Genomic DNA, 24,866 nt, shown 5'->3' with positions numbered 1-24,866 from the left:
GCTCCTTTCCAGAGTGTTTTTATCCTCCTTGTGTCGCGCTGAGCCCAACTATGGTTTTAACACAGCCAGACATGCCCATGTCTGTTGTCAAACAGGAAAACAGATAGCCAGAAATCTTCATGCAGAAACAAAATACTAAAGTTGAGTCATACAGAATTGGCTAATTAGAGAATGATTTGTAGGGTCTTCCAATGCATCTAAATTCACAGTGGAGTTGTAAGTATCTCACTGGGTTTTAATTGGGATAGAACATAATTAGTTGTCTGGCGAGTGTCATATTAATTCCAACATGTGTTTTAATGCTTGTGCTTCTGCAGAGGAGTGCAATGCTATCATTAGCATACATCAGATGTCTCAGATTTTACTGCCAGGAGAAGTTGGGTTGGTGATGTACACAGTGCGCTTCTCCAACAACAGATTCCATAAATTTCCAGAACAAGGGAAAGAAAGTTTGTGGGAGAGAATTTTTTATGAATGTTAAAACTCCACACAAACTAAATAGTTGGATGTAAACTGGCACTTTTGCAGAGGAATTTATTACCTTTTGAATTAAATGTGTATGACAAGATTATTGAACAGTAGTTACTCACAGAATGTAATAACAACAACATTTAACATGGGGAGTTTAGCCTACAGAAAGTGTTGTTTTTATTGCCAAGGTGTAATATTAAATTCATATTTCTTCTCATCTTCTGGGAAACAGGCTTTTTAAACTACTCAAAGTGCTCCCACAGCAATAGTACTGTGTATATTTTCTAAAACAGTTTTGCAGTGAACAAGCAATGAAAACAAATATTATGCTAAACTAAGATAATCAACTGCCATTATATATTCTAATTGCCATGCATATAATATGTTTAAGTATAAATAGTAAAAAGTAGGATTTTGGTAGTAAACTATTAAAAAGTTTATTTGTAGGGATGCAGCTGTTTGGTTTTGGCCTTCTTTGAGAGACCCACCCTGATTGGACGAGAGCACGTTTTTAAAGGCTCCAGTCTCTGGTTCTGTTCAGGCTTTCCTGCTGACAGGAAGACAACCACACACAACACTTGATTACTCTCTCTCTGTAATACATTTTGTATACTGGTTCTAGGTTTCAGACCGGACTAGTAAGTTGGTGGCTCCAAATCATCACTGCTACATTAGCTTTGATCGCAGCTTACGGTAAGACTTACATCTGGACAACAATTATGGACCCCACTCACCATCTACAACATGCATACACTGACTAGCCAGCAGCCAGTCTACAACACTGCTACATTTCTAGACCATTGGTTTAAATGTGGTCACGTAAACTGGGAGTCACATCATGAACCTTTGAAGAAAATCGATCTTCTCATACTGTGTGCTAGTCCTTATTTCTCCAGTCTGTGGTAGAACTTACTTGTGTTCAACTGATCCAGGCAGGAGAGAAACATGAAGGCTGGGTCCCAGGCTCGTCCTCCCTGCTCAGCCTCCCTGGGCTCTGGAAGGACAAAAATCGACACACCAACATCAACAGGCTGAGAGAGATCCTCCCCTAAGTTGCACACATAAATTGTTGTTGGTAGTTTTGTTGATACTGCCTTGACACGGATTTTTTTTTTCTGGAGATCATTTAGGTCTTCGGATCATTTATGATTTATGTAAGATAGCTTTCTTTTTATCTTCCATAAATCTTCTTAAATAATAATATGACTAGATTGATCTAATATTGTTATCTTACTCATAGGCTAAAACATCAACCATAACTTCTACCACATAACTACTATGTAACTACTATGTCCAAACACAGAATAACCATGACTTAGCAATAACAATGCTAAAACCAGTCTACCTAAGATCTCATCCCCACCTTTCTGCTTGACTGAAGAGTACATGAGCTCCTCTCCCTCTGAGTGCAGGCTGCAGTCAACTGGCACCTCCTGCTCACTGTCCAGGCTCTCAGCGGCACGTGTCTTCTCTGGTTCAGCACGACTGGTTTTCCAAGTGCCCTCATCATCTCCCTTGGATGTGTCTCTGGGTGGCCCTGCCGCTGGGCTGCGCGGACAGTCACTGAAGCGTGAAGCAGAAACATACTCTTCGCTGGGGCTAAGCTCTTTCCCAACACATAGCTCAGTGGCTGCAGCTTCTCCTGAGTCGTGACTGATCTCGAAGTATAAACTCAGCTCTTCAATGACCAGATCGTACTTCTCCTTCATCTCGAATCTGGGGTAGTCATTCTCATCGTCGCCAGTATTGATAGAGGACAGTTTATGCTGAGGCTTAGGGTTGTTTTGGGAGCTTCCATAAACCATACAGCCAGACAACTCAGGGTGCTCTATGCTTATTAGAGAAGGGAGTTTGTGAGAGGTATAGTCTGGGACTTCATTGGATATAATCTCACATTCTTTCTTTTCTTCTTCCTGAGGTTTCCCGTTGTATGTGTTCCTCTCTGCTTCAGGGAAGCCATCTTGAATGTGGAGCCCAGAGTTTAACGACTGCTTGGGTGAGCTGTGGAGGAGAGGGCTGTGTTCCAGGCCTTCAACCTCGTCATTGTCGAGAGAAAGACGGATCTTTTCGAACGTGTCAAAAGCCACAGGCGCCCAGTTAGAGGGTACAAGTGGAGCAGATGGTCCAGAGAATCTGTCACCCTGATGGGCCAAGGTGTTATGCTCATCTTTCTCTGGATGTGAATAAAGAGCTGGTACCACAGCATCACCAGGGAACACTGGAGTTAAGAAGGAAATGTCCTCATTTTCAATCACAAGTGGCCCTATTTTGTCTCGGTAACCTGCAGACAGGTGTTCCCTGGCGGCCTTTTCTTCAAGTGTAGCTTCAACAGGTAGTGCTGGCTTAGTCTGTCTCTCTGCCCAGTCGTTGATCCAAATACTTGTTAAGGTTTCTGTGGTCGCTTGGTGTCCGTGGAGCGTACTGCCCTCTTGGACTATCCTGCCAACCTCTAAATCCACTGACTTAACATGGAACTCAGTTTTAATCACTTTCCTTTCATCTACATCTGTTGTCCCCCTGAACACAGCACGCTCAGATGGTGAAGGTGAACCCAGGCTGGCTTCCACCAGCTCTGGGCTGGAAGGAACCTCACCAGCTGGAGTGGGTTCCTCACACAGGTGTCCAACTGTGTTCAAATATGCTTTAACTTCCTGTGTAGCATCGAAACCCTCCGTAGGGCCAGGTACACTGTTGCTAGGAGCCAGTTCTTGATGAGTGATCCCCTGGATGTTGGTGTCAGGTTCCACAGTGGTGGAACAATGGCGCTCTAGAGTTGAACGACAAGTGTCTTGACTTTCAGATCCCCCCTGTTCTCCATTCAGATCCTCTAAATGACCCGGCAGTGCTGAGGTAATATTCTCACATTGGACAGGCTCAGACAACCTCGGCGAAGAATATTCCGGAAACGGATAGGATACAGCAAAATCTCTTCTCTCTAAGGAGGAGGATTCGACTTCTGATATCCAATCAAAATGACAGTGTTCCTCCTCTCCAGCCTCACTGTCAACATTAGAGGAAACTGTAGGACCAATTACAGAGGCAGGGTCTAGATCTGTTTTGTCTCCTCCTTCAGCTGGCTCTTGACTTGAGAGCAGTTTCTCTGTTGTGTGCTGATCATCCAGTTTGCTCTGAGTTTCAATTGTCCTCTCACAGACAGAAAAATTCCATGTCACATTGTGGAGATGATCATTCATAAGGCCCTCACTGATCTCAGCCCCATTACTGTCTGAATCACTGTCTAATTCACCATCATCAGTCACAACAGAGCAGTCCTCACATGCAACTGTCTCGGCTGTGGGGGTATTATTCTCATTAATATAATGGCTGTAAACATGGGCTTCTGTTTCTCCATTACAGATACTTGCATTTGCTTTCACATCTCTCTCCCCTCTGATTACACTTTCATTATTCTCTGCAGCTTCTGAATACCTCCCACAAGAGCTTAATTTGGAGCTGGATGATTCACAGTCTCTACCACGAGGTGAAATGTAATTCCCTGCCTTACTCTCGTTGCAGACATTTTGACAGAATCCCACCTCATTCTCATTTAGATTGTTCTCTCTACCTTCAAGAAACACTTTGGTCCCACTGTAAGCGGCAACATCCTCAAACACATTTTCACGAGCAGAGCCTGGTAGAGTATCAGGTCCACCCTCTGCTGAGCTGCAGGTCATGAGTGGGATTGGACTGTCTTCACTCTGCTCTGAGGGTGCAAAGTGAGTTGCAGAGGGGTGACTGGCTAAAGTGCATTCGAGTGATTTCCCAGAATGACAGAACTCATGACTCGGGGTGGCGTCACTTACTGAGTCATCAGAGGTGTGACACTCTGGTGATGTATCTTCTGCGACATCCTCCACAACATGAACATTTTTTATTTCGCCTATAAGTGGATTTTGCCTGTCTTTTCCCTGTAGTGGGTCACCTTCTGTACTGTTCAAACAGATTTCGTGGGTTCCAGAACTTGTCTGAGAATCTTCATTTCTCTTTGAAGTTGCTTCAGTGTATTCTTCACGCTGATAGCCTGTGTGTCTGACATATTTATGGTCAACTTCAACACACTTTGTTTGGAAAGTCATTGGTTTGGGAAATTCAAAACTGATTTTATCAGTGTTGATGTTTGTTATTGTGTAATCTGTCCTTGGCCGTTTGGGCGATAACAAGGCTTCATCTTGTTCCATTGCAGAGCAGCTGTGTCTATTTTGTATAATATCCATTTCCATTTCACTTTCATAAACTGAACCTACAAATACATATACAAGGTTAACTGAACTATGTTTTAAAACGTGTTTCAGTGACACATGGATAATCGCTAAAAGCGTAGTTTAGTCATTACAGTGGTAATTCACAGGTAAAAGTGTGAGACTTTTACTTCTTAAATTCAGTTTTGTGTTTTGCAATAAATTCTGTAAAAAATGTAATCGTTTTGTTAACTAATAGCAATTTACTCTCTTCTATCCCTGTACCAACTGAACTGGCAGCAACAACTTCATAACAACATTTAGCGCGATCCATCCAAACACCTGTTCATCCGTTGGCTAGTAACTCACCTTTAAGCTGTTGCAAATCTCACACATGAAAGGATTCCAGCAGGCTACACCTTCAAACGAAAACACATGATTTGTAATAGTGGTATTAACTGAATTTCTACACGTTAATCCCCACAGGGCCACAGTTAGATGGACACAACACGCCAGAACAAGCTAAGCTAGCTAGACATAGCAAGAATAGGCTACAGTACAGATACCTGAAACACGTCAGCACTAATTGCGGGGCTCCAGAAATCACAGTATTACATCCAATCAGGTTATTCTTAATGGCACTTATTTTATGACTTACCACATAGGCCGATATTTGGATTTAGAACAGTCTCACAAGTTTCAAACTAGCCATCTACGTAGTTTATCGTAGGCCTAGACATATAGCTTGAATTTATGCCTGCTCGTTGCCAGAGAATCGACACTGAAGTGTGGCGCGAAATAGTGATCCACGCGCACTCACTTTGGTCAAAATCAGTAGGTTTAGATTACGAATTGGACAATGTGCTGGTTTTAAGTGGTGGTTTTAGTCCTGATGTCTGGACTTCATAGATTCAATAGGCTACTATTAAAATAAGGGTAACAATTAGCCTAGACAGGTCTCCCTACATTGGGCATGATCAGCTAATGCTTACTGGCCAAATCAATGAAAATCAATCAATGAAATCAAAGAATTAGGAATTCACGACTTTAACCGTCAATATGATGTTACAACTTCATTTAATTGTTCACTTGGCCATGTCATTTATCCAGTATCTCAATAAATGTTTGCTAATACAAAAGTGCAAGGCGGCGTAGCCATATTCTCTGTATGTAGGATATATTGCGCAAACTCGAAAGGCACTGCCAAGCCAAAACAGTAGCCAAGCTATTGCCGTGCGTCCACTAACCGCTGAGAGACGGAGAGGGGTGGTGATGCACATTGACTGACGCTGCCCTTGTATCTTCAACAGCGTGCGTGGACGGTCGTCCTTGCAGCCTCTTCGGAACTGCATCAGTGTATTTCGACTTGGCAATTTCTTCTCGAAAAAAACTCGACAAAGTGGTCTCTAGAAGAGGACGTTTGCTTAGCGTCTTTTCCCGCTGATAAGCACCCCTAAAGACACAAGACCTCCCTTAACTTCCAACTCCTGCAAGGTAGGATTCTTTCTTTGTGACTCTTTCAGAAATAAACCATAGACAGTGTACCTGGTTACATTTTGATTATCAACCCAGTTACAAAACACTGGGCCAAATAAATAAAGTAAAATAGTTATAGAATTATTGTTCGTTTACCCTCATATTAGGACAATTATTAGAGGTTTGGAGCATAATATTGCATTTCATTAGGGATTGCGGTTATCAGCTGGAAAACAAGGTAATACGATAATCAAGGTATTTTGATTGTTATGCATCCTGGTATTTTAATGCATGATGCATGGCTGTAATAGCCTACCTGGTCGTTTAAAGAGGCGCAACTGTTCCGCCGGCACATTTTCAGAAACAAAAGTAGGCTTTTACGAAAACGAACAAGAAATACTTTGAGAAGATATCAGACTTGTGAGAAGTGTTTTATTATACAAGCAGTCCATAATAATTGTCGCGAGTCTGTCTATTTCATATTGCAGATGTGATGTGGCGTTTCCTCGTGCAGCTTTCCACTGTTGTGGTGCTGATGTAGTGCTACTGCCGTCTCGCGCAAGCATGTCGGTATGCGCTCGCACGGCACGCATGGAACCATTTGTGGGGTGATGTCAATTTAGAAAACATTTGAAATATTACGATTTTGCTGGAATTCTAAAACAATTACCTAGAGTTGAGTAAAAACATATATTTTAGAATACCACTGTTTCGTGTTTTGCTGCGTGCAGAAGAGCCTTTCTTTTTAAAACTAGTGATCAACAAACACAATCCAGGCCCTTTCTGGATACATCCCCAGATTGCAATGGTCCAGAGAGAGCCTTGATAACAGTTCATTACATCATGACATTTTATGTAATCAGAAGTCATTTAGAAACATGTGCGCTATTATTGTATTAAATTCTTTGTGCTGGGCAGGGGGTTGGCCCTCAAGGTCATTCCCTATTGGAAATTAAAGGAAAAGGAACATGCTGAACTTACGTAATACGTCCAACCAGCAGAAAGCAATGCTTTATGTTCAACAAGGCTAATAGGATTATATGAACATGTTTTCTTCATGTATGAGGCAACAATATTAAGAAATGTAAACAGTGAAGGCTCTAGGGGGATCATTTAGATTATATAGTTTTTTAATAGAATACTGTCTCATATTTCAAGTCATCATGCCTCTCTGCAGTAGGACTGCAGTCAGACCCAAAAGTGACATATTATCTTGGTCTCAGAAGCCTAAATGAGCCGGCCAATATTAGCATGGATCGCCTGAAAATTAGTGTTAAATAGCTGGTCAGAGGGGCACTAATGAAGAACATAAGGGTCTGAAACTGGCTTGTTTCTTTGTCCCCTACTGTTTTTCTCACCAACATTTCTGTTCTCTCCATTCAGAGTGTATTTACAATGCTGTCTGAATCTGGAATAGACTGTAGCCACCAGTAGTGGTGCTGTAGATACAGTATCAACAGATACAGTATCGTTAACGTAGTTTGACCACAGTTCTTGGCAGTGGTGCTGTGTTTGAAAGCGCTGTTGTTGTGAGCAGCTTGTTCCGTTTTTACTGGAAAGGAGGTGAGGTGAGTGAAACTCTTACCCTTATGGTCCTATGTTCAGCCCCCCTCACCCTCCCACACTCTGTCCGGTGACTGTGAGACTAACATTATGGGACATGTCACCTGCCGTAGTCTTCAGGCCTGCTTCATTGTGAGTGAGGGCGTCTATTGTGACAGAGCAGAGGAACCAATTTGCTGTGTCGGAATGCAGTGCTTGGTACGACAGACACAGCCTTTTTCCTTGCTCTTATTTGTCACACCACACAGAGCTCTGTGTCATTGTTGTCAGGATACAGAGGGTCTGAGGGATATCAGGTATATAGTGGCAATTGCTCGGACAATCAAACTTGAGACAAAAAACACTGAGAGGATAAAGGTTAATTTTAAGAAATTATAGATTTCGAACCGGTTATGTGTGATGGGCACTAATGAGATTGCAGTTTACTAGAAACATTTTGACTCATGAATTCTGTTATCCTCTTTGATCTAGCTTCAACTGCACACCTTAAAAAAGGACAAAAACATTTACAAGAGAGACCATTGGACTGCATGTAAGCTGATTCCTGTGACACATTGAGAGCCATGTATCAGAATCAAGTCAGGGGGAATTTGTTCTACAGCCACGACAATCGTCACAAAGGTTTGACATCAGTCTTGTTTTGTCACCGTGGGGTGCCTGGGATTGCATACTGTGCAGTCACACCCTGAGGACTAAGCCGTTTATACTGTGGTCCAATCTCCAAGGACAGATGTATGGCTGCCTCTGCAGTCCATACATCAGAGGAGCTGACATCCACACAGTGTATCTGGCCATCTGAGAAGCCTGGAGGACGTCCAGGTGCTGGTGATCCACCACTGTTACACAGTCCAGTGGCTGGTGCTTAGTATTCATGGCTTGGTCATGGGCTGTGTAAATCTCTGTCTGGTCATAGAATGGGTTTCCCTAAGCCGTGAAATGGATTGAAATGATGTCTGGATTTGGAGTGTTATTGGCGTATGTGTTGGAAGAATAATTGCTTACCCCTCAGCAGAGGCAAAATGAAAATGCATCTAATTAAAACATTAGCAATTCATCAACCAGAGAATTCACTTTGTGATAATGCCGTTTGAAATAATGAAATTTACCTTGAAGCGGATTATTTGTTTGCGGCAGCTGAAACAATCAAAGTAATTGAAATGACCCCTCGAATTGTTTTGTGCAAGCATACTTTTCATGTCCATTTCCCTATATGTAATATTTGGAACCATTACACATAAAAAAAAAAAAAATATCTGCAAAATGAAGCTCTTTCCGCAAGTTCTTGGAATCAGATTTTTTCATGATTCAGAGAACAACCATGAACAGGACGTCTTTTCTAAAAGTCACATCTGTTTTGGATCTGGCTTTTGGATCTGTTGGCCTTTGGGTAATTATGCTAATGACAGGCTGCCTAATGAACTAATTGTGCTGCCAGAGAACAGTGGTTACAGAGAGCAGGGGGGGGTGTGTGTGTTTGTGTGTGTTGGCGGGGCTGTCTGGGGTGTGGGGATGGGGGTGGGAGGTGTGTGCGTGTTTGCGGCGCTCTGTGGGGATGGGGGTGGGAGGTGTGTGCGTGTTTGCGGCGCTCTGTGGGGATGGGGGTGGGAGGTGTGTGTGCTAAACAGCTGCAGGGTGCTGAAAAAGGAAAGAGCAGGACAGAATGGCACATTAGAAACAGCACTTGTTTCTCATGTATTGGGGAGTCAGGTGGCTGAGCGGTTAGGAAGTCGGGCTAGTAATCTGAAGTTTGCCAGTTCGATTCCCGGCCGACGTTGTGTCCTTGGGAAAGGCACTTCACCCTACTTGCCTCGGGGGATGTCCCTGTACTTGCTACTGTAAGTCGCTCTGGATAAGAACATCTGCTAAATGACCAAATGTAAATGTATTCATTCTCGTATGATTGTATTTATAGAACTGCAGACGTGAATGTTACTTTCCTGTGGGACTTAGGTGTTTGTTTGTTGTTCAGTGATTGGGGATGTGTAGGAGCAGTGCGAAAGTACAGTTAGGCTTATTTTATCTGCAGGATAAAAGCTTGTCATAAAACAACATTATCTAGAGCTGTGCGTCAACTTCTCCAGAACGTTCTCCCTTTATGTTTTTAAGGCCAGATGTCTGAATACCAACCACCAGTTGAGACACTGCGATTCTCTCTTTAAAGAGAGTTTGCCACGGTAAGACTTTGTAATAGTCTGAAATGCTTGTGTCAATGTCGGTCTCTCTCTTCCAGACGAAATGGGGAAACAGAACAGCAAGTTGACCCCTGAAGCCATGGAGGATCTGGTGAAGAGTACAGAGTTTAACGAGCACGAGCTGAAACAGTGGTACAAAGGCTTCCTCAAGGACTGCCCCACTGGCAGACTCAACTTGGACGAGTTCCAGCAGCTCTATGTCAAGGTAGGTACGCTACACTAACCCTGCCTCCCTCCCTCTGCCAAGCTCACTACACACTCTGTCAGCAGCTATGTCAATAGGTCACCGGTTCAAATCCCTACCCCCTCCCTGTAAGTCACTTTGGATAAAAACGTCCGCTAAATGAATACATTATTACAATAAGTAACATTATATTTCCACATAGCTGGATAGACCGTTTTGTTCAGTTGAGTAGAACAGCAGGATTGACAACCGGGCTTTTGCAGAATTTGGTTATTTAGGGATATTGTTCAATATATATATATATATATATATATATATATATATTTATATATATATATATTTACTGTTTTATTGTGAAACAAGTCAAAACAGTGCCAAAAACTGATGATCTAATCTTGATCATCCTTTCTTGAGTGAATGGCTGCCTTGAGGTCTTTACTCCTAGGATCACTTTGCGTGGATTTTGACCCTTACAAAGTGTGTCAGTGTTGTGACAAGTGAATAAACAGCCACTTGCTGAGTCCTCTCCCAAGAGAATACAACAGCAGGGGAGCTGTTATATAAGACTGGCTAAAAGGTTTTGGGGCATCCTTATGAATGTCACCTGAGCTACACTGAGCTGCAGTGTAGTCTCAAAATACTCGATTCAGAATCCAGGCATAAACATTTCAATATCCGAACAGTACTTTTCAGACGCTCCATTTTGACATGACAAATACAGTGCAAATCGGGGTGAAAAATCAGTTTGGTTCCGAGCTGGCTTCTAAAGGGGTCTTATTGGCTGGTGGCTGGTGGCTTAACCCAGTTATGTGGAAATCCTATTGTGTATCCCAGCAACAGAATATAACTGATATGGTTTTATCCACAGGCTCTGATTGTGAGCGTATAGATGACCTCGCATTAGCAGGACAGATTGTTCCTGTGAAAATGCATGTGTGCGTGTGTGTGTGTGTGAGTGCTACATGATGAGAGGCAGAGGAACGAGTGGGTGCTTTCTAACATGTGTACTATGTGTGTAAGTATATGTGTGTGTGTGTATGTGTGAACCTCAACTAGCTGAGCTCATACAGTACAGAGGGAGGAGAGACAGAGATGACGTTTTCTGTATCTTCAGATGTGAGTTAAGGCTGCGTCACACATTAAATATGGTTAGAAACTGTGTGTGTGTGTGTTTGTTTGTGTGCATGTAATGTTCACATCTGTGTTTTCGTGAGTGTGTGTGCCCAAGCATGTGTGCGAGGGCATGAACATTGTGTTCCTTTCACTTGTTCAGTGACCGCAAAGTGGGGGATGGGTAGAGGAATGGGTAGAGGGATGGGTAGAGGGTAAAGGGATGGATAGAGGGATGTATACAGGGATAGATAGAGGAATGGGTGGATGGATAAATGGACAGATGGATGGGTAGAATAACACGCCTTTGGTTGTTCCAAACACCCTCCATTTATCCAGGTGACACTTCTCCCATTTGGCAGGATGCAGGATATTCTGCCTCAGTCCCACGAGTGAAAGTATGTTCAAATAAGGGAATGACAGATCACCGTTCATTATTCATATCTGGTTTTCATCTCACAGCTTTTGAAGACGCAGCCATCCTTCAGGCCTTGAGAGAAGACAAGTCCTCACTGAGCAGTACTGAAAAAAAGAGTACTGTCTTCAAGGGGGCATCTCTTTGGTTTTTATTTTGGTCGTTGTGATGCAGTGGTATATTTAGACGTACTTTGTTAGCTCTCCAACCGCCATGCGTTCCAATGATTTCCTGTGATAGTTTTCCAGACTAAACCCCTTCTAGTCGATCAGTTGTATGGATTGGCCCGCGTCACCGCGAGCACAGTGAGCTGCAAACTTGTTTGTTTTTCAACGCAAGCTAATGACAGCCAATACAATAGGGTGAACGAGATATGACAAACAAGAATCAAACGCTGTATTGTTAGTGTCAGTTAGGTAACTAGTCTGCCAGATGATGTTTAGCCCTGCTGTGATGAGCAAGCAGTGTTGCTCTATCAGTGATAGAAGGCAGTATAACGGACACAGCTATGGTTTCTGCTGAATTCGTCAGCTTCCAGCAGCAGATCATTCTGTAATTGGCCTTAAAGGAGACTGATGAGGGGTAGATTATTGGTTTTGTGATGGTTAACAATGTTTTATTTGGAGCTGTTTTTCATTGTGGGATGGAGGATTGATTCAGTTTGATAGTGATGGTCACAATGAAGGCTGAGAGGATGAGGGTGATGATGATGATGAGCGTGAGGATGATGTGCTTTCCTTCTCACCTCACCGTGAAAATATTCCAATGCGTTGAACACCTGAACACATCCACGCGTCTCTGTGTTGCTGAAAGACGTGCTGTGCAGTAGACATCAGTGTGTTGGCAGCTGGCCTTGGCTCCTTCTAAATGGAAGCATTGTGGTGACATCACCCACACAGCAGCAGACCAACTCCTTGGGGTTTCAGTACAACAGCCTATCACACTGATGGGAATATTCACACACTCTGATGCTGCGCCATCCACCCGCCACGCCGAACACACACTGACACACACTCCAGACCACTAGACCGAACACACACCCCATCTCGTCAGACCAAACACACACTGAGCTGACCTGGATAGATGGGATAGATCTGGTACGCTGATTCTCGTCTGCATAGCTATAGTGCATCAGTGGAGAGGTGTCTGTGTGTTTACGTCTATGTGTGTGTGTGCACGTGTGTGTGTAGATGTGTGTGTTGTGTGTGTGTGTCTAGGTGCTAGAGTGACACTGCTTGCGGATGATAGTTGGACAAACATAATCCAGTTGACGTGTGTTCAACGTGTGACAATATGTTGTGGCATATTTTTCACTTTGGCATTCAGCAACAGATGTGAGTGTGTGTTTGTATGTGTGTGTGTGTGTCCAGGGCCATGTGCAAAGCAATCTGGTTTGCACCCTGTTGCCCCCATAATGGCATAATGGTATGTTTATAACTAGTACCTTGCCCCCCCCCCCTTCCTCTCTGTCTCTCTCTTTCTCTCTCTCTCTCTCTCTCTCTCTCTCTCTCTCTCTCTCTCTCTCTCTTTCTCTCTTTCTCTCTCTCTCTCTCTCTCTCTCTCTCTCTCTCTCTCTCTCTCTCTCTCTCTCTCTCTCGCTGTCTCTCTTTCCGTGTCTCACCGTCTCTCTGTCCACCTCTCCCCTTCTCTGTCTCTCTGTATCTCCCTGTCTCTATCTCATAGTTATGGCATACAGCAGCACTCTAAAAATAGTGTCTTGTCATCTTCAGAGGCTTCCCACACCATGCTCCATCACTGTCACAACACAGGAGAAGCAACCGAAAAACACTCCTGTGTTGTTCAGTTCAACCGTCTGGATTCATCACTGGCTCCACACTGCCCTGAACCCCACTGCGAGTGTGAGGTGCAAGTTCAGAGGAAGTCTATAGAGTAAAAGTACAGATACACCATCAAACATTAGTGGTGTTATTGAGTGTTACTGTGACATGGTCAGTGTGTCTTCTTCTACATACATGAGGAGATGGTAGAAATAGTAGAAATGAGCCCCACTATGGACACGCAAACTGTAAACAAAGATGAGTTGACTGGGGAGACTGAAGCTAGCATAGAATTAGTCACAATTAAATCAGTAAAAAGGCGAGATATTCAAAACCTCATAAATCCATTTTCCTTGTATTGCAAATGCATCTGCACCAACTTCAGTCAAATAGATTAACTCTTCATAATCTGTTTTACATAGAAGTGGATGTATTTGACTCACTCACCTCTCCAAACAGCCTCACCTAGCGATGTGTTTAACTGCCTAATTAGCTAATGCTGGGAAAGTAGATATACGTCGTCCTGCTTTGAACGTATTGGCAGGAGAGCCCATCTCCGTCTCATCAGAAAGAGCTTGTGAACTAACTTGGTTCCCGGCACTCCCTAATTTAATTAAAGTATCCATCCGTTAAACGTGACCTGCAGTTGTGCCGCTGCCTAGCAAAGAGCAACTCAATGTCACTACAAGGTTGTCGTTTTTCAAAGGACATAAATCGGTCTTCCGCAATCAATAGGGGGCCATCTCATTCCTAGCCGATAGCTCTTTGGAGTTAACCTTTATTAGATTATGACTCAGAGTAGATAGTGCTGCTGAGGCCTCCCTCCCTCCCTCCCTCCCTCCCTCCCTCCCTCCCTCCCTCCCTCCCTCCCTCCCTCCCTCCCTCCCTCCCTCCCTCCCTCCCTCCCTCCCTCCCTCCCTCCCTCTCTCTCTGCCTCTACCTCTCTGCCTCTATCTCACTCCCTTTCTCCCTTTCTCTCTCCCACTCTCTCACTCCTTTTCTCTCGGTCTCCCCTCCCCCTTGCCCCCCTCCCTTACTCTCGCTCCCTCTCTTCCCCCCCCCCCCCCTGGTTATTAATAGATGTGTGTTTCCTCTGATAGGAGAGGGGAACAGTAAGTCTAAATGATCAGTCTCCCCTAGACATTCAGTGTTGGAAATGCCCCCCAGGAACAGGCTCTCAAGGAACAATATTGTTAATGTTGCAACACAAGAGGATTCTTGCTTTGGGCCATGAATGTTATCAGCTGATGTTTCACATCTGTGAGACGACTGGAGACGGGAATATGGCTGGATAATACAGTGTTGTTGGGGCTGAAGATGCAGAGGAGGGATCAAACCAGCCTTGGAGGGTGGGAGTTGTTGAGTCCAGTGGTCAGAGCTTGGACTGGAGCTACTGAAGCTTTGGCTGTGTGGTTCAGGGAGGGATTTTCAACTAAGGTTAAGGGCTTTTGATGTTAGAATATTGCATCAAACATTAGACTGTCAAAAACTGTTGGATTGCACACAGTGGAGAACCTTCTAGAAAGGATTTCCACCTTCAGAGTTTTATGATTCAGCTTGATTTGACATTTGCTGTGTCCAGAGATTAGCACTGGGATTGAATCAATAAAAACTAATACCCAGAATGGTTCTATACTTTAAACTCTACTGAGGATTGGTAGGTATACTGTGTAACCTTTCATAGTTCAGCCTGTAAAATATTTCTATTAAGCTATTCATTTATTACCTGTCAAAGTGTGTTTAGCTATGGCCACTTGAGACATGGTAGAAAAGCATTTATATAACTGAGTCTGGGATGGTAGTGAGGGAGAGCGGGGGTAGTGCCAGGCAGGCACGATCATCCCTCAGGCAGACTGCCCATCTAATTCAATCATTGGGTAAAGGGCAACATACGCATTGCCCTGGCGAGAGAGGAGATAGAGAAAGAGAGGAAGAAAGAGATAGAGAAAGAGAGGAAGAGAGAGGGAGAGAGAGGGAGAGAGAGATACAACAATACAAATGATGTTGTTGTGTGTCCCCCACCCGGTCTTTAATACACTACACAACAAAGTGAGAGATCCTTTAATTACTGCCCCTGACGACAGAAGCACATTGTAGGGTTTTAACAAAGATTGGAAACACCAGACAATACTGGGAGGAACCAACATCCTTAACACTTATGCATGGAAGGTTTTTTTGTTTCTCTTATGGAAAAGCTGTTGATGAAGAAAGGGATCTTAGGGGGACTGAAGATGCATGCAGACACACACATACACTCCTGCGTAAGTCATTACCATTACTGCTCTTCCATAAGAAGGCTATGACAGATGCTGTTGGCAGTGAGGTGTGAAACAAGGGCTCTGGAAAGCCCTCAGGTACCAGTGAACCAGCCACACAGCTAGCCACAGACACAGAGCTAGTCAGCCTGCCACAGAGCTAGCCAGCCTCCCAGCCAGCCAGCCAGCCAGCCAGCCACAAAGCCAGTCAGACAAACAACAAACCAGCCAGCAAACCAGCTACACAGCTAGCCAGCCAGCCACACAGCTAGCCAGCCAGCCAGCCAGTCCTCCAACCAACCAGAAAGCCAATTAGCCAGACTGTCTACCAGTCAGACAGACAGACAGACAGACAGCCAGTCAGAAAGTAAGTCAACAGTTGTGCCACTAAATCAGAGCCTATCATGGCTTGCTGGTCACTGTTATTTGAATCCCCTTTCAATACTGCCCTCTGCTGGCAGGGAGATTAGATCTACAATCAATTTCAAGTTTGCCATTTTTAACAAGGAGCGGTAACTTGAATTTCTTAGATTTAGATATCACTCACCTTTCTCTATTCCACTGGAAATCCTCAATTTCTGTTGAAGTATATTCCTCATCTGGAATGTTTCCAATAATCAACTACCCCTTCATCCAAAGTATCTAAAGTAGGCTGTGTGTGTGTGTGTGTGTGTGTGAGGACTGATTTGCTCTCTGCCTTTAGCCCTAAGCTGTAGAAGCAGTGGGCCTACTGTAAGCCGTTTATTTTGACATTAGGCGATGCATGTCGCTTGAACACTTCTAAGGGTAATTACAGAGTGATTGAAAAATGCAATTTGCTGCTGCGATGAATGGCTAGACACATATTGCTTGTGTGTGCGTGTGTGTGTATGTGTGTGCGTGTGTGTGTGTGTGCGCATGTGTCTGCCTGCCTGTGTGTTTTATAACCCTGCTAGCGCTAGTAGAACATTGTGCTGGCTGGCAGTGTGCTTGCTCTCTGCCTTGCATGTCTCTGAGACTTCACATACAGATTACTGGGCTCTCTTTCTGTCGGACTCTCTGTCTCTGTCTCTCTTTCCGTCTCTCACAGTCTGTCTGTCCATCTCTCTCTCTTTCTCAGCCTCACTCTCCCTGTCTGAGTGCCCGCTTGGCCACCCTGACTTGAAACAAACAAGTGATGGAACACGCATATGCTCTCTCAGTCCTTTCTTCTTTCTGCTTGATGAGCTAGTGTCTGAGGAGCAAGCCGGGGCAGTAGAAGGTAAATAGTTACTTGCACACGTAAGTCCAACCCCAACTCTTTCTCGTGTAGAGTCTCAAAATAGTCTGGCTGCGTTTGGAGTTGGAAAGGTTGCAAAAACCAGAACGCCTCATTATTCATACATGAATGAGGTCACGGGGGTGCGGAGCACACAGAACAGCAGCAAACTCTTTCATTCTGGTCACGTTGCTGCTGCTTGTTCAGGGAGCTGGTGTAAAAAATGTTCAGGCATGTACAAAACATATTGCTACCCAATTCAATGTCACACTACGATCAGGAGATTTTCCATTGAGGCATTTTAGAAGCAGGAGATTTCTTTTCACATTTCCCATGTGGGGAAAGAGTTAGTTGGGTAGTGATACAGTCTCTACCCTTCATACCAGTCATCTGGATGACATGTATTGACCTGGCAGTGTCATGGAAACAGCCGTGTCATGGCTGCTGGTTGAAACAACAACACTCACACGGTCGTGTCATATTGAACTGTCTACACAGGCTGGTAGTAGTTAGCCGATGTCGTGATATTCTGCGCCTTAATACAAAGTGGATGCAACAGTTTGGCACGTGGTGTGTGTGTGAGCGTGTGAGCGCTAGTGTGTGTTTTTTTAGCGTGTGTGTGTGTGTCTGCATGTTTTGAAGAGCGTTGTGTGTGTGTACTGTAGGACAGAATGAGTGGCGCCGTGGCAACAGTCCAGTGCAGAGCAGGAATTGTCTGCTGCTGTGAGTATTATCACTTTATCACTCAGAGCAGCATTAGTCTACGCAGGGCGGGGCCGGTGGACAGATGCCTTTGATGTCAATGGGACTGCCTGGGAGAACACCAGGGACAGCCTGTCAGACCGATGAACACCACTGCTTATTCGTTTACGCCCCGTACATTTTACATTTGGATACTGATTATAATTTCATTGGTGCAATGTTCACAGCACCAAAGAACGATGATGGGTAAAAGGGAACAGCCATAAACACAGCACATCCAAGTGTCTCCATATGGAGGGATTCAGTGTAAACCCAATTGTCTTGTTTGGGAAAACATTTCACTATATCACCATGTGACTGTTTAGGTTTAACAGCATACGATAGCTTTGATGAATTTCCCTCTTGGACGTTGGTTATGGGCTGTGTAATAAAGAGGCTTGTTAATGGGTTCCTTCCACTTGCATAATCCCACATCCAGAGCCTGGTCTTCGACGCTGCTGTTATGATAGTGTGAAATGGCCTGCAATAAAAGTGTGGCTGCATAGTTTGTGTGTCCACGGAGAGGTCCTGTGGCTCTCCCCCTCTGTTCCTCCTCCTTCGACTGGGTGAGCTATAGCAGCTTGAGGACTGATTACGAGGCCACTTAGCATTGGCGATTTGGGGCAGGGTCCTTAGAGCCTCTGGCTTCAGTCTATCTCCTTATGTCTCTCTCTCATTCTCTCTTTTTTCTTTCCCTCCACTCTCTCCCTCCTTTCTCTGCCTCTCCTTCTCTCTCCCCGTCTCTCTTATTCATTCTCCTCTGTCTCTCTCTCTCATCCCACCCCCCCTCCTCCTCCAGCGCTTCCCCATTCTCTCTAACATCATTGTTCATCCTCCCAGCTGTGCTGGGCTGAGCCAGCCTAGCCCGGCCGGTTCAGCCCAGCTTGTTCTCCTCTGGGCGGACAGGACCGGAGACCAGCTGGCCTCTCGCCTGGTTCTGCTCGTCATATGCATCCACATTTAGATACAAATGTTCACCACCCTCCCCTGAAGTTTGAAACGTTTGTTGAACTGAAACATAAAAACCTCTCTTCCTCAGACTGTCATCATCTAACCATTATGTAAGAGAGGAAACGGCAGCCGCAGTCGTAAAGGCAATTTCTTTGTCAAGCAATAATCAAGCATCGTAGAATTTGACAGTTTTATATTCATGAGGAACCATGATGACTGTGGTCTTGTCTGGCTCATCTTTTTAATGGATTTCCACATTTTATGCACTTCTACTGACAGTATTATCTTCCTCCCTTGCACATACACAGGGGGATCAGATAACAGGAAAAAAAGCTTTAAAAGAGGAATTTCACAGTCTCCTGTCCCTGTCCCACTTTTCCTGTCGCCACTTTTACATAACAAAGTGTTTCATAACCTGCCAGATTGTCACAGAGGAGCAAGCAGGGGAAGAGCAGCAGTCTCTCTGCTCTGCAATGGCTCCTTCCTGTCTTTCCTGCCTCATCCTTTGTCTCTCTCTCATTCAAATGTCACCCCTTTACTCCTTTCTGCTCTTCTCTCCTTTCTCAGTCCCCCTCCCCTTCACACTTTGTACTTTTCGGTGGAGCTTGTTCTTTCTCTTTATTCCCTCCTCTCCCCCTCTCTCTCTCTCTCCTTCTCTCTTCTCTCTCCGCCTCTCCCCCTGTCCAGAACTGTGTTGAGGTGCTAGGGCAGGGCCATATGGAGCAGCAGGGGGCCCCCCTGAGAGAGTCACTTCGCATTAGTGCATGCCGCCTCCCAGCGTGCCTCACTTCCTGGCATGGTCGCAGAGCGCTGGCCTGGCCCGTGGCTCTGCCACGCGCAAAATGAGTCTGGCTCTGTAAAAACAGATGGACTGGAAATGTTCTCCCTTCATCATCGCAGGCTTTCTCTTCTCTGTGTCTCTGTCTTTCAACGTTTCAGTCTTTCTGCATTTCTCTCTTTCAGTCTCCTCTCTTTCACGCCCCCTTTCCATTCCTCTCCTTTTCCCTTCCTCTCTTCATTCTGTCCATCTCTTAACCCTCCTCCCCCCACCCTGTAACTTCTAACTGCAGTCTGATCAGTTTGCCACTGCAGCAAAATGTGAAGGGAGGGTCCTTACTGCAGATGAACTGGATCAGTCTGAGCCCTCAGTCTTTAGAATTCCTCTCTCACCTAACACTTTCCTAACCTAGACAGAAGAGTATCAAGTATTCACTGATGTTACACCTTTATCCAAAGCACCCTACAGTACAGGGGGGATTTAGACCTGTAATCTTTGGATCTGTTGTCGCTGTCACGATTTGTGATGGGGTAGGACCCAAACGCAGGAGAGTTGGCAGGAGTTGCGAACAAAAGGGTTTACTGCTCAAAACGGGAAACAGACAAGGTACACGCAGGGACAAAGGGTAATGCCAAGACAAAGACTGGACACAAATCAGGAACCTAAATACACAGAAGCAAACAAGACACAGGTGGACACAATGAAACTAACGAGAACTGAACGAGACACTGAGACGACAATAAGACAGGGAACACAAGGGCAGGGATAAAACTGAAACCGGGGGGGTTTGTGGCCGTGACAGTCAAGTTCTCTAACCACTGAGCTATACCCTCATCCCTACAGGTTTGCTGGGTAGTTGGTCAGTGTCATTTCTTTGCACACCACAAAAGAAAGATACATTTTCTGGAACATTTTACACAGGACACTGCTTGCCTGTTTTCTTGTAGAGCTCCAGCATCTGTTGACACCCACACATGGCCGCAATTAGAACTCCAATTAATTATTTGGTGCTTTGCGGGTTGCGTTCGTGATCTTGGGAGAGCAGACAAGGGCTTGTGTCAACCACCACCTTTACCTGCTCTATCAGGAAGGTCGAAGTGGAAGGGTCACCTCTAATGAATCTCTCTGGTTTTCCTGGGGGCCCTGGGTCTCCCAGCCAGATCACAGCTGCGGAAGGAGCACATCTCCTCAGACACGGAGCACGTCTATCATTGGTTGTGTTCACTGCCTGCTTTGGGCCAATGAACTTGCTTGTTTGTTGGGAAAAGACTGTTGGTTTATTCACTTCTGGAAGAAGTGACTAGAATCATTTTTTTCTGAAATAGTGAGACAAATCTGTTTTTTATATAGTATAACAGCATCTGAATTGATTAATTTTTTCTCTGTAGCAGGTTGTGCCACAGGCTGCATTAAATCCATGTGTCTCAGAATCCTGGTGGGCTTATGCTCTGCTTTACATAAAGGCAGATCTTTTACTGTTATTAGATCGATGGACTAGGTCATGTCTTGTGACGTCTATGAGTATTGTTTGGTGGCTGTAAAGCAGTTGGATATGAGATGTACAAATGATATTAAGTGTATCAGGTTTGCTGTTGCCCAGGCTTGTGTGTGTTGCTGCTCTGAGCCCAGTGCGAGTGGGGTGAAGGGGGTATATCCTCTTGAGTGGCCAAGCGTTGTTAAATGGGTGGAAATGGCGCTCTGTGCGTTTCTGAGAGCTTAATCATGTTCCGCCTCCTTGACGTTCCCCCTGAAGATGAATGAAGCTATCCACTTGCTGCTCCTCTCTCTCTCACTCCCTCTCTTTCACTCACTGTCTCTCTCTCTCCCCCAAAGACATCACACCCCTACACACACACAAACAGGCGCACATATAGCTCTACCCTTTTTCAGACTACATTCACACACACTGCGACGACAGACACACTCTGCTCTCCTCTTTCTGAGTCCACAGAGTACAAAGCTTTTGTCCGCATTGCAGCCCACTGCTGGATCCCTGCAGTGTTCAGCGATGTGGGCTGGTGTCACACACCATGAGCGCCAGACACATGGACATGGGATGTATGCACACACAAACACACTCGCACGCACGCACACACATACACACACTCGCAGGAACTCGCACACACAAAATCCACCCACTCGCACACACACAAAGGAAAGATCTCAGGCCTGGACTAGTTCACTTCATGCCTTTACTGTGACACAACCTTTAGACTGGGAGAATACTTATTTGTAAGTGACGCAATGTCTCTCTCACCCTCTGTCCTCAGTTTTTCCCCTACGGAGACGCCTCCAAGTTTGCCCAGCACGCCTTCAGAACCTTTGACAAGAACGGAGACGGGACCATCGACTTCAGAGAGTTCATTTGCGCCCTGTCCATCACCTCCAGGGGCAGCTTCGAGCAGAAGCTCAACTGGGCCTTCAACATGTACGACCTGGACGGGGATGGCAAGATCACACGAGTGGAGATGCTGGAGATCATCGAGGTACGGACATAGAAGTTGGTTTGTTAGAGGATTTGGAAAAACAGCATCCCCTACCCAGTCATACGAACATATAGCCGTGTAATATTATAGGAATGAGAGAAAAAACATTTAACCACTTATCCTTTTAAGCTTTTTCTATATGTAGGGGTACATCAGGGTACAACTGTCAGAAAAATCCCCCAATGCTGTAGATTCACATGCATTTGTCATGGAGATATCGTTTGAATCCTTCCAGTGCAAAGAAGGTTTCCAGTGCATGTGATAAACCCAACTAGTCTGAGGTGTTGAGTATGTAACTGAGCGTTGCGGTCTCCTGTGTGTGTGTGTGTGTGTGTGTGTCTGAAGGCCATCTACAAGATGGTGGGGACTGTGATCATGATGAAGATGAACGAGGACGGCCTGACACCCGAGCAGCGTGTGGACAAGATCTTCAGCAAGATGGACAAGAACAACGACGACCAGATATCCCTGGAGGAGTTCAAAGAGGCGGCCAAGAGCGACCCCTCCATTGTCCTGCTGCTCCAGTGTGACCTCCAGAAATAGGTGGCCTCTTCAAACGCCTGTATGGACTGCACAGAAGATTCATGTTCCATTCAGTTTGCAGCTATTTACACTGAAGAAAAATATATATGCTTGGACTATCTTTCAATGGATCCGCTTCTTGTGTTTGAAACACTTGTGTGCATGAGAATGTTATTTGCTATAATAAAAGATTTACACATAATTACATAGAGGATACACAGAAATACAGTACTTATAACTGAAATGAGGCACACACAAACGACCACACACACAAACATATACACAGACTGTCTTACTACAATTTCACATCATGCACAACTATATATAGATATATAAATATGAATATATATTTAAATTATTTAACTTCAACTGCCAAAATGTGAAGTGTGCAAAGTATTTTCCATAATCTCATTCCATCGGAGCTTGCGCATCAGTGATGTGCTATGTTGAATTTACGCAACTATTTATTGTTCCAAGTTTGCTGATTGCTATATGTGTTTCATACATCCAGTAATGTCAACCAAACCAAATTCCTATGGTAACGTACCTATCTCTGCATAAACACTTATTCATTCTGATAAAAGATTAGATCTGGATGGATCAAGAGATGGACTAGCATTCATCAGAATTTTCCTTCCAAACGTGCTTGTACTGTTGGTTAATGTTAATGTAGTTAATTTGCATGCCGTTGATTTTTTTTGGCCTGAAAGGTAATCTCCTCGTTTTGCATCCTATAAGAATAACAAAAACAAAGCCTTATGGAAGAAATACATCACGGTTAAAACAGTTAAAGACATAGAATAGGTAACTCAATAGAAAAATTATACTATTATTATTATAAAGTAGGTCCTTATACAAGTTTTATCAAATGGGATGTAATTCTGTGATTTGGCAAAACTATTATTTTGACTGATGCACCTGTAGGTGTCATGTTTCCTTGTAGATAAAGGTGTATGTTGCTATAAAGTCCCTTTCGCACTACCTAGTTTAGATAGATTTTCAAGTAGGTAGATACTGAATATGGAAAATAGACAAAAAAATCTACTGAAAAACATATTTGGCCCCACAGATGAATAATACAGGAATAATCATGCAGTGGTCAATTAGAAATCAAACACATCATTGAATATAAAGGCATAATTTTACCTGGAGGTTTAGACAGTGAGACATTTTGATAATTTCCACCCACTCACCTATTGAGAAAGTGCATGTTGTCCGAGCTTTATTGCCCACTCAGTCATGGGCCATGACTAAGTGGGCAATAAAGCAATGACTCATGGCTAAGTTAATTATGTCATCTATTCAATGCAGCTACAGGTTGTTTATCAATGTGCTGAATTCAATGACGTTTCCACATGCCAGTAGTGTAAAGGAGACATGGAATTAGGCCACTGCAACACTGTGTGAAACATTAATTGTTATGTCACTTTCTCTGTTCGTCTCGCAGTAAAAAAAAAAAGTGTTGACCTGTGTCGAAGGAACAAGTGAATGCCATTCCTTATGAATTGTAACGAGAACAACGCTTGAAGACATGTTTGGTATATGGTAGGCTATACAGTTTTGCCCGAAGTGAACCTCGCTCCTCCTAACTAACTTTTTGTACTTTTTTATTACCCTCTCTCATATTGAAGCATACAGACTGTATAGAAGCTAGCTCTTCGCCCCCATACAGGTGCCGCTTCTTAGCCCATTGTCTTTCCCCAAGATAGGAAATAACCTACGATCCCACCGGTCTTGACTGGCGCCAAGGGCCTAGGTTTGTTTTCAAACGTGTGTGGAACAGCTTGCTTGTTTTTTACTGAGTATGCGGTCGTTAAATATAATTTCATACTAAAAAACTGAGGGACAGATTTGCCGGTTTAAAGAAGTGGGTGGCATGTTTAATGAAACCCACGCCTTGACTGGCGCACATAGAACTTCACTACATACCAGTATGTTAAAGACTGCGTAATACAGATACAAATCGTTTCCTACCAACAGATATTAAATGGCAGTGTGGTAAAGACAACATTTATTTTATGAGCCATCTGTGCAGATTATCTGATTCATGTTTATATTCCCAATACACTTAAATGCCAAGACCCAAACACAACAGCTTGTTTCCTTATATTAGACTCTTCAGTTTCTAATCTGAATTTTACATAAACATATTTGCCCAGAAATGTTTATACCTAAATCTGTATTATTATTGCAATTAGGATAACAAATGCAAGCACGGAAACTGTGTAAAATGATTATTTTGTACACGTAGCATGTATTGTGTCCCCAATTACATGGCTGCACTACTCCTATTGTGTTGTGATTTAAACTAATAAAAGATTATATGGGCTCACGTCTCAAGTGTAAATTGGAGTCATGTATCCAAGGTAAGTTTATGTTAACAGAGCCACTCTCTGCATGGAGTGGACATACGTATTTCCATGACCTCTTCAAACACAGGAGCAGGCTGATGGTTCCTCCCTCACAGCTAATTGATGAACCTGACCATATAGGTACATATTTTGAAGACTGGAATTTTGCATGAATCCT

General features: G+C 44.1%; 2 protein-coding genes across 3 annotated transcripts; one reads left to right on the top strand and one right to left on the bottom strand.

Moving 5' to 3' along the window:
• Positions 1-492: 492 nt before the first annotated feature.
• On the bottom strand, positions 493-5,444 carry LOC146287236 (uncharacterized). 2 transcript variants are annotated; one of them, XM_084699769.1, is made up of 5 exons: positions 5,308-5,444; positions 5,019-5,068; positions 1,835-4,711; positions 1,385-1,465; positions 493-1,018 (listed from the first exon to the last, which is right to left on the bottom strand). In XM_084699769.1, exons 3-5 carry the CDS (start codon positions 4,689-4,691, stop codon positions 909-911), a joined length of 3,048 nt encoding a protein of 1,015 aa, XP_084555895.1. In that variant the 5' UTR covers positions 4,692-4,711; positions 5,019-5,068; positions 5,308-5,444; the 3' UTR covers positions 493-908. The 2 variants fall into 2 exon arrangements, with proteins under 2 accessions (XP_084555895.1, XP_084555894.1); XM_084699768.1 differs by having other exon boundaries at positions 493-1,021; positions 5,308-5,443.
• A 356-nt stretch (positions 5,445-5,800) lies between these two features.
• On the top strand, positions 5,801-24,597 carry vsnl1a (visinin-like 1a). Its single transcript, XM_084699770.1, has 4 exons — positions 5,801-6,143; positions 9,919-10,085; positions 21,600-21,815; positions 22,161-24,597. The coding sequence occupies exons 2-4, from the start codon at positions 9,924-9,926 to the stop codon at positions 22,356-22,358; spliced, it is 576 nt and encodes a 191-aa protein (XP_084555896.1). The 5' UTR covers positions 5,801-6,143; positions 9,919-9,923; the 3' UTR covers positions 22,359-24,597.
• The last annotated feature ends 269 nt before the right edge of the window (positions 24,598-24,866 follow it).

Source organism: Hypomesus nipponensis, chromosome 6, assembly GCF_054491055.1.
Source record: "Hypomesus nipponensis isolate SF chromosome 6, ASM5449105v1, whole genome shotgun sequence".
Taxonomy (NCBI): domain Eukaryota; kingdom Metazoa; phylum Chordata; class Actinopteri; order Osmeriformes; family Osmeridae; genus Hypomesus; species Hypomesus nipponensis.
Note: the sequence above shows the minus strand (reverse complement) of the source record. Positions and strands in the feature narration are given on the sequence as shown.

Bases quoted from the DNA above. Each gene is read 5' to 3' on its own strand.
- LOC146287236 (XM_084699768.1), bottom strand. From the start codon at position 4,691: ATGGAAATGGATATTATACAAAATAGACACAGCTGCTCTGCAATGGAA. The intron at 1,466-1,834 runs GTGGGGATGAGA...TTGTCCTTCCAG, and splicing joins CTCTTCAGTCAAGCAGAAAG to AGCCCAGGGAGGCTGAGCAG. The intron at 1,022-1,384 runs GTAAGTTCTACC...TCTTCCTGTCAG, and splicing joins CCTGGATCAGTTGAACACAA to CAGGAAAGCCTGAACAGAAC.
- vsnl1a (XM_084699770.1), top strand. From the start codon at position 9,924: ATGGGGAAACAGAACAGCAAGTTGACCCCTGAAGCCATGGAGGATCTG. The intron at 10,086-21,599 runs GTAGGTACGCTA...CTCTGTCCTCAG, and splicing joins TCCAGCAGCTCTATGTCAAG to TTTTTCCCCTACGGAGACGC. The intron at 21,816-22,160 runs GTACGGACATAG...GTGTGTCTGAAG, and splicing joins AGATGCTGGAGATCATCGAG to GCCATCTACAAGATGGTGGG.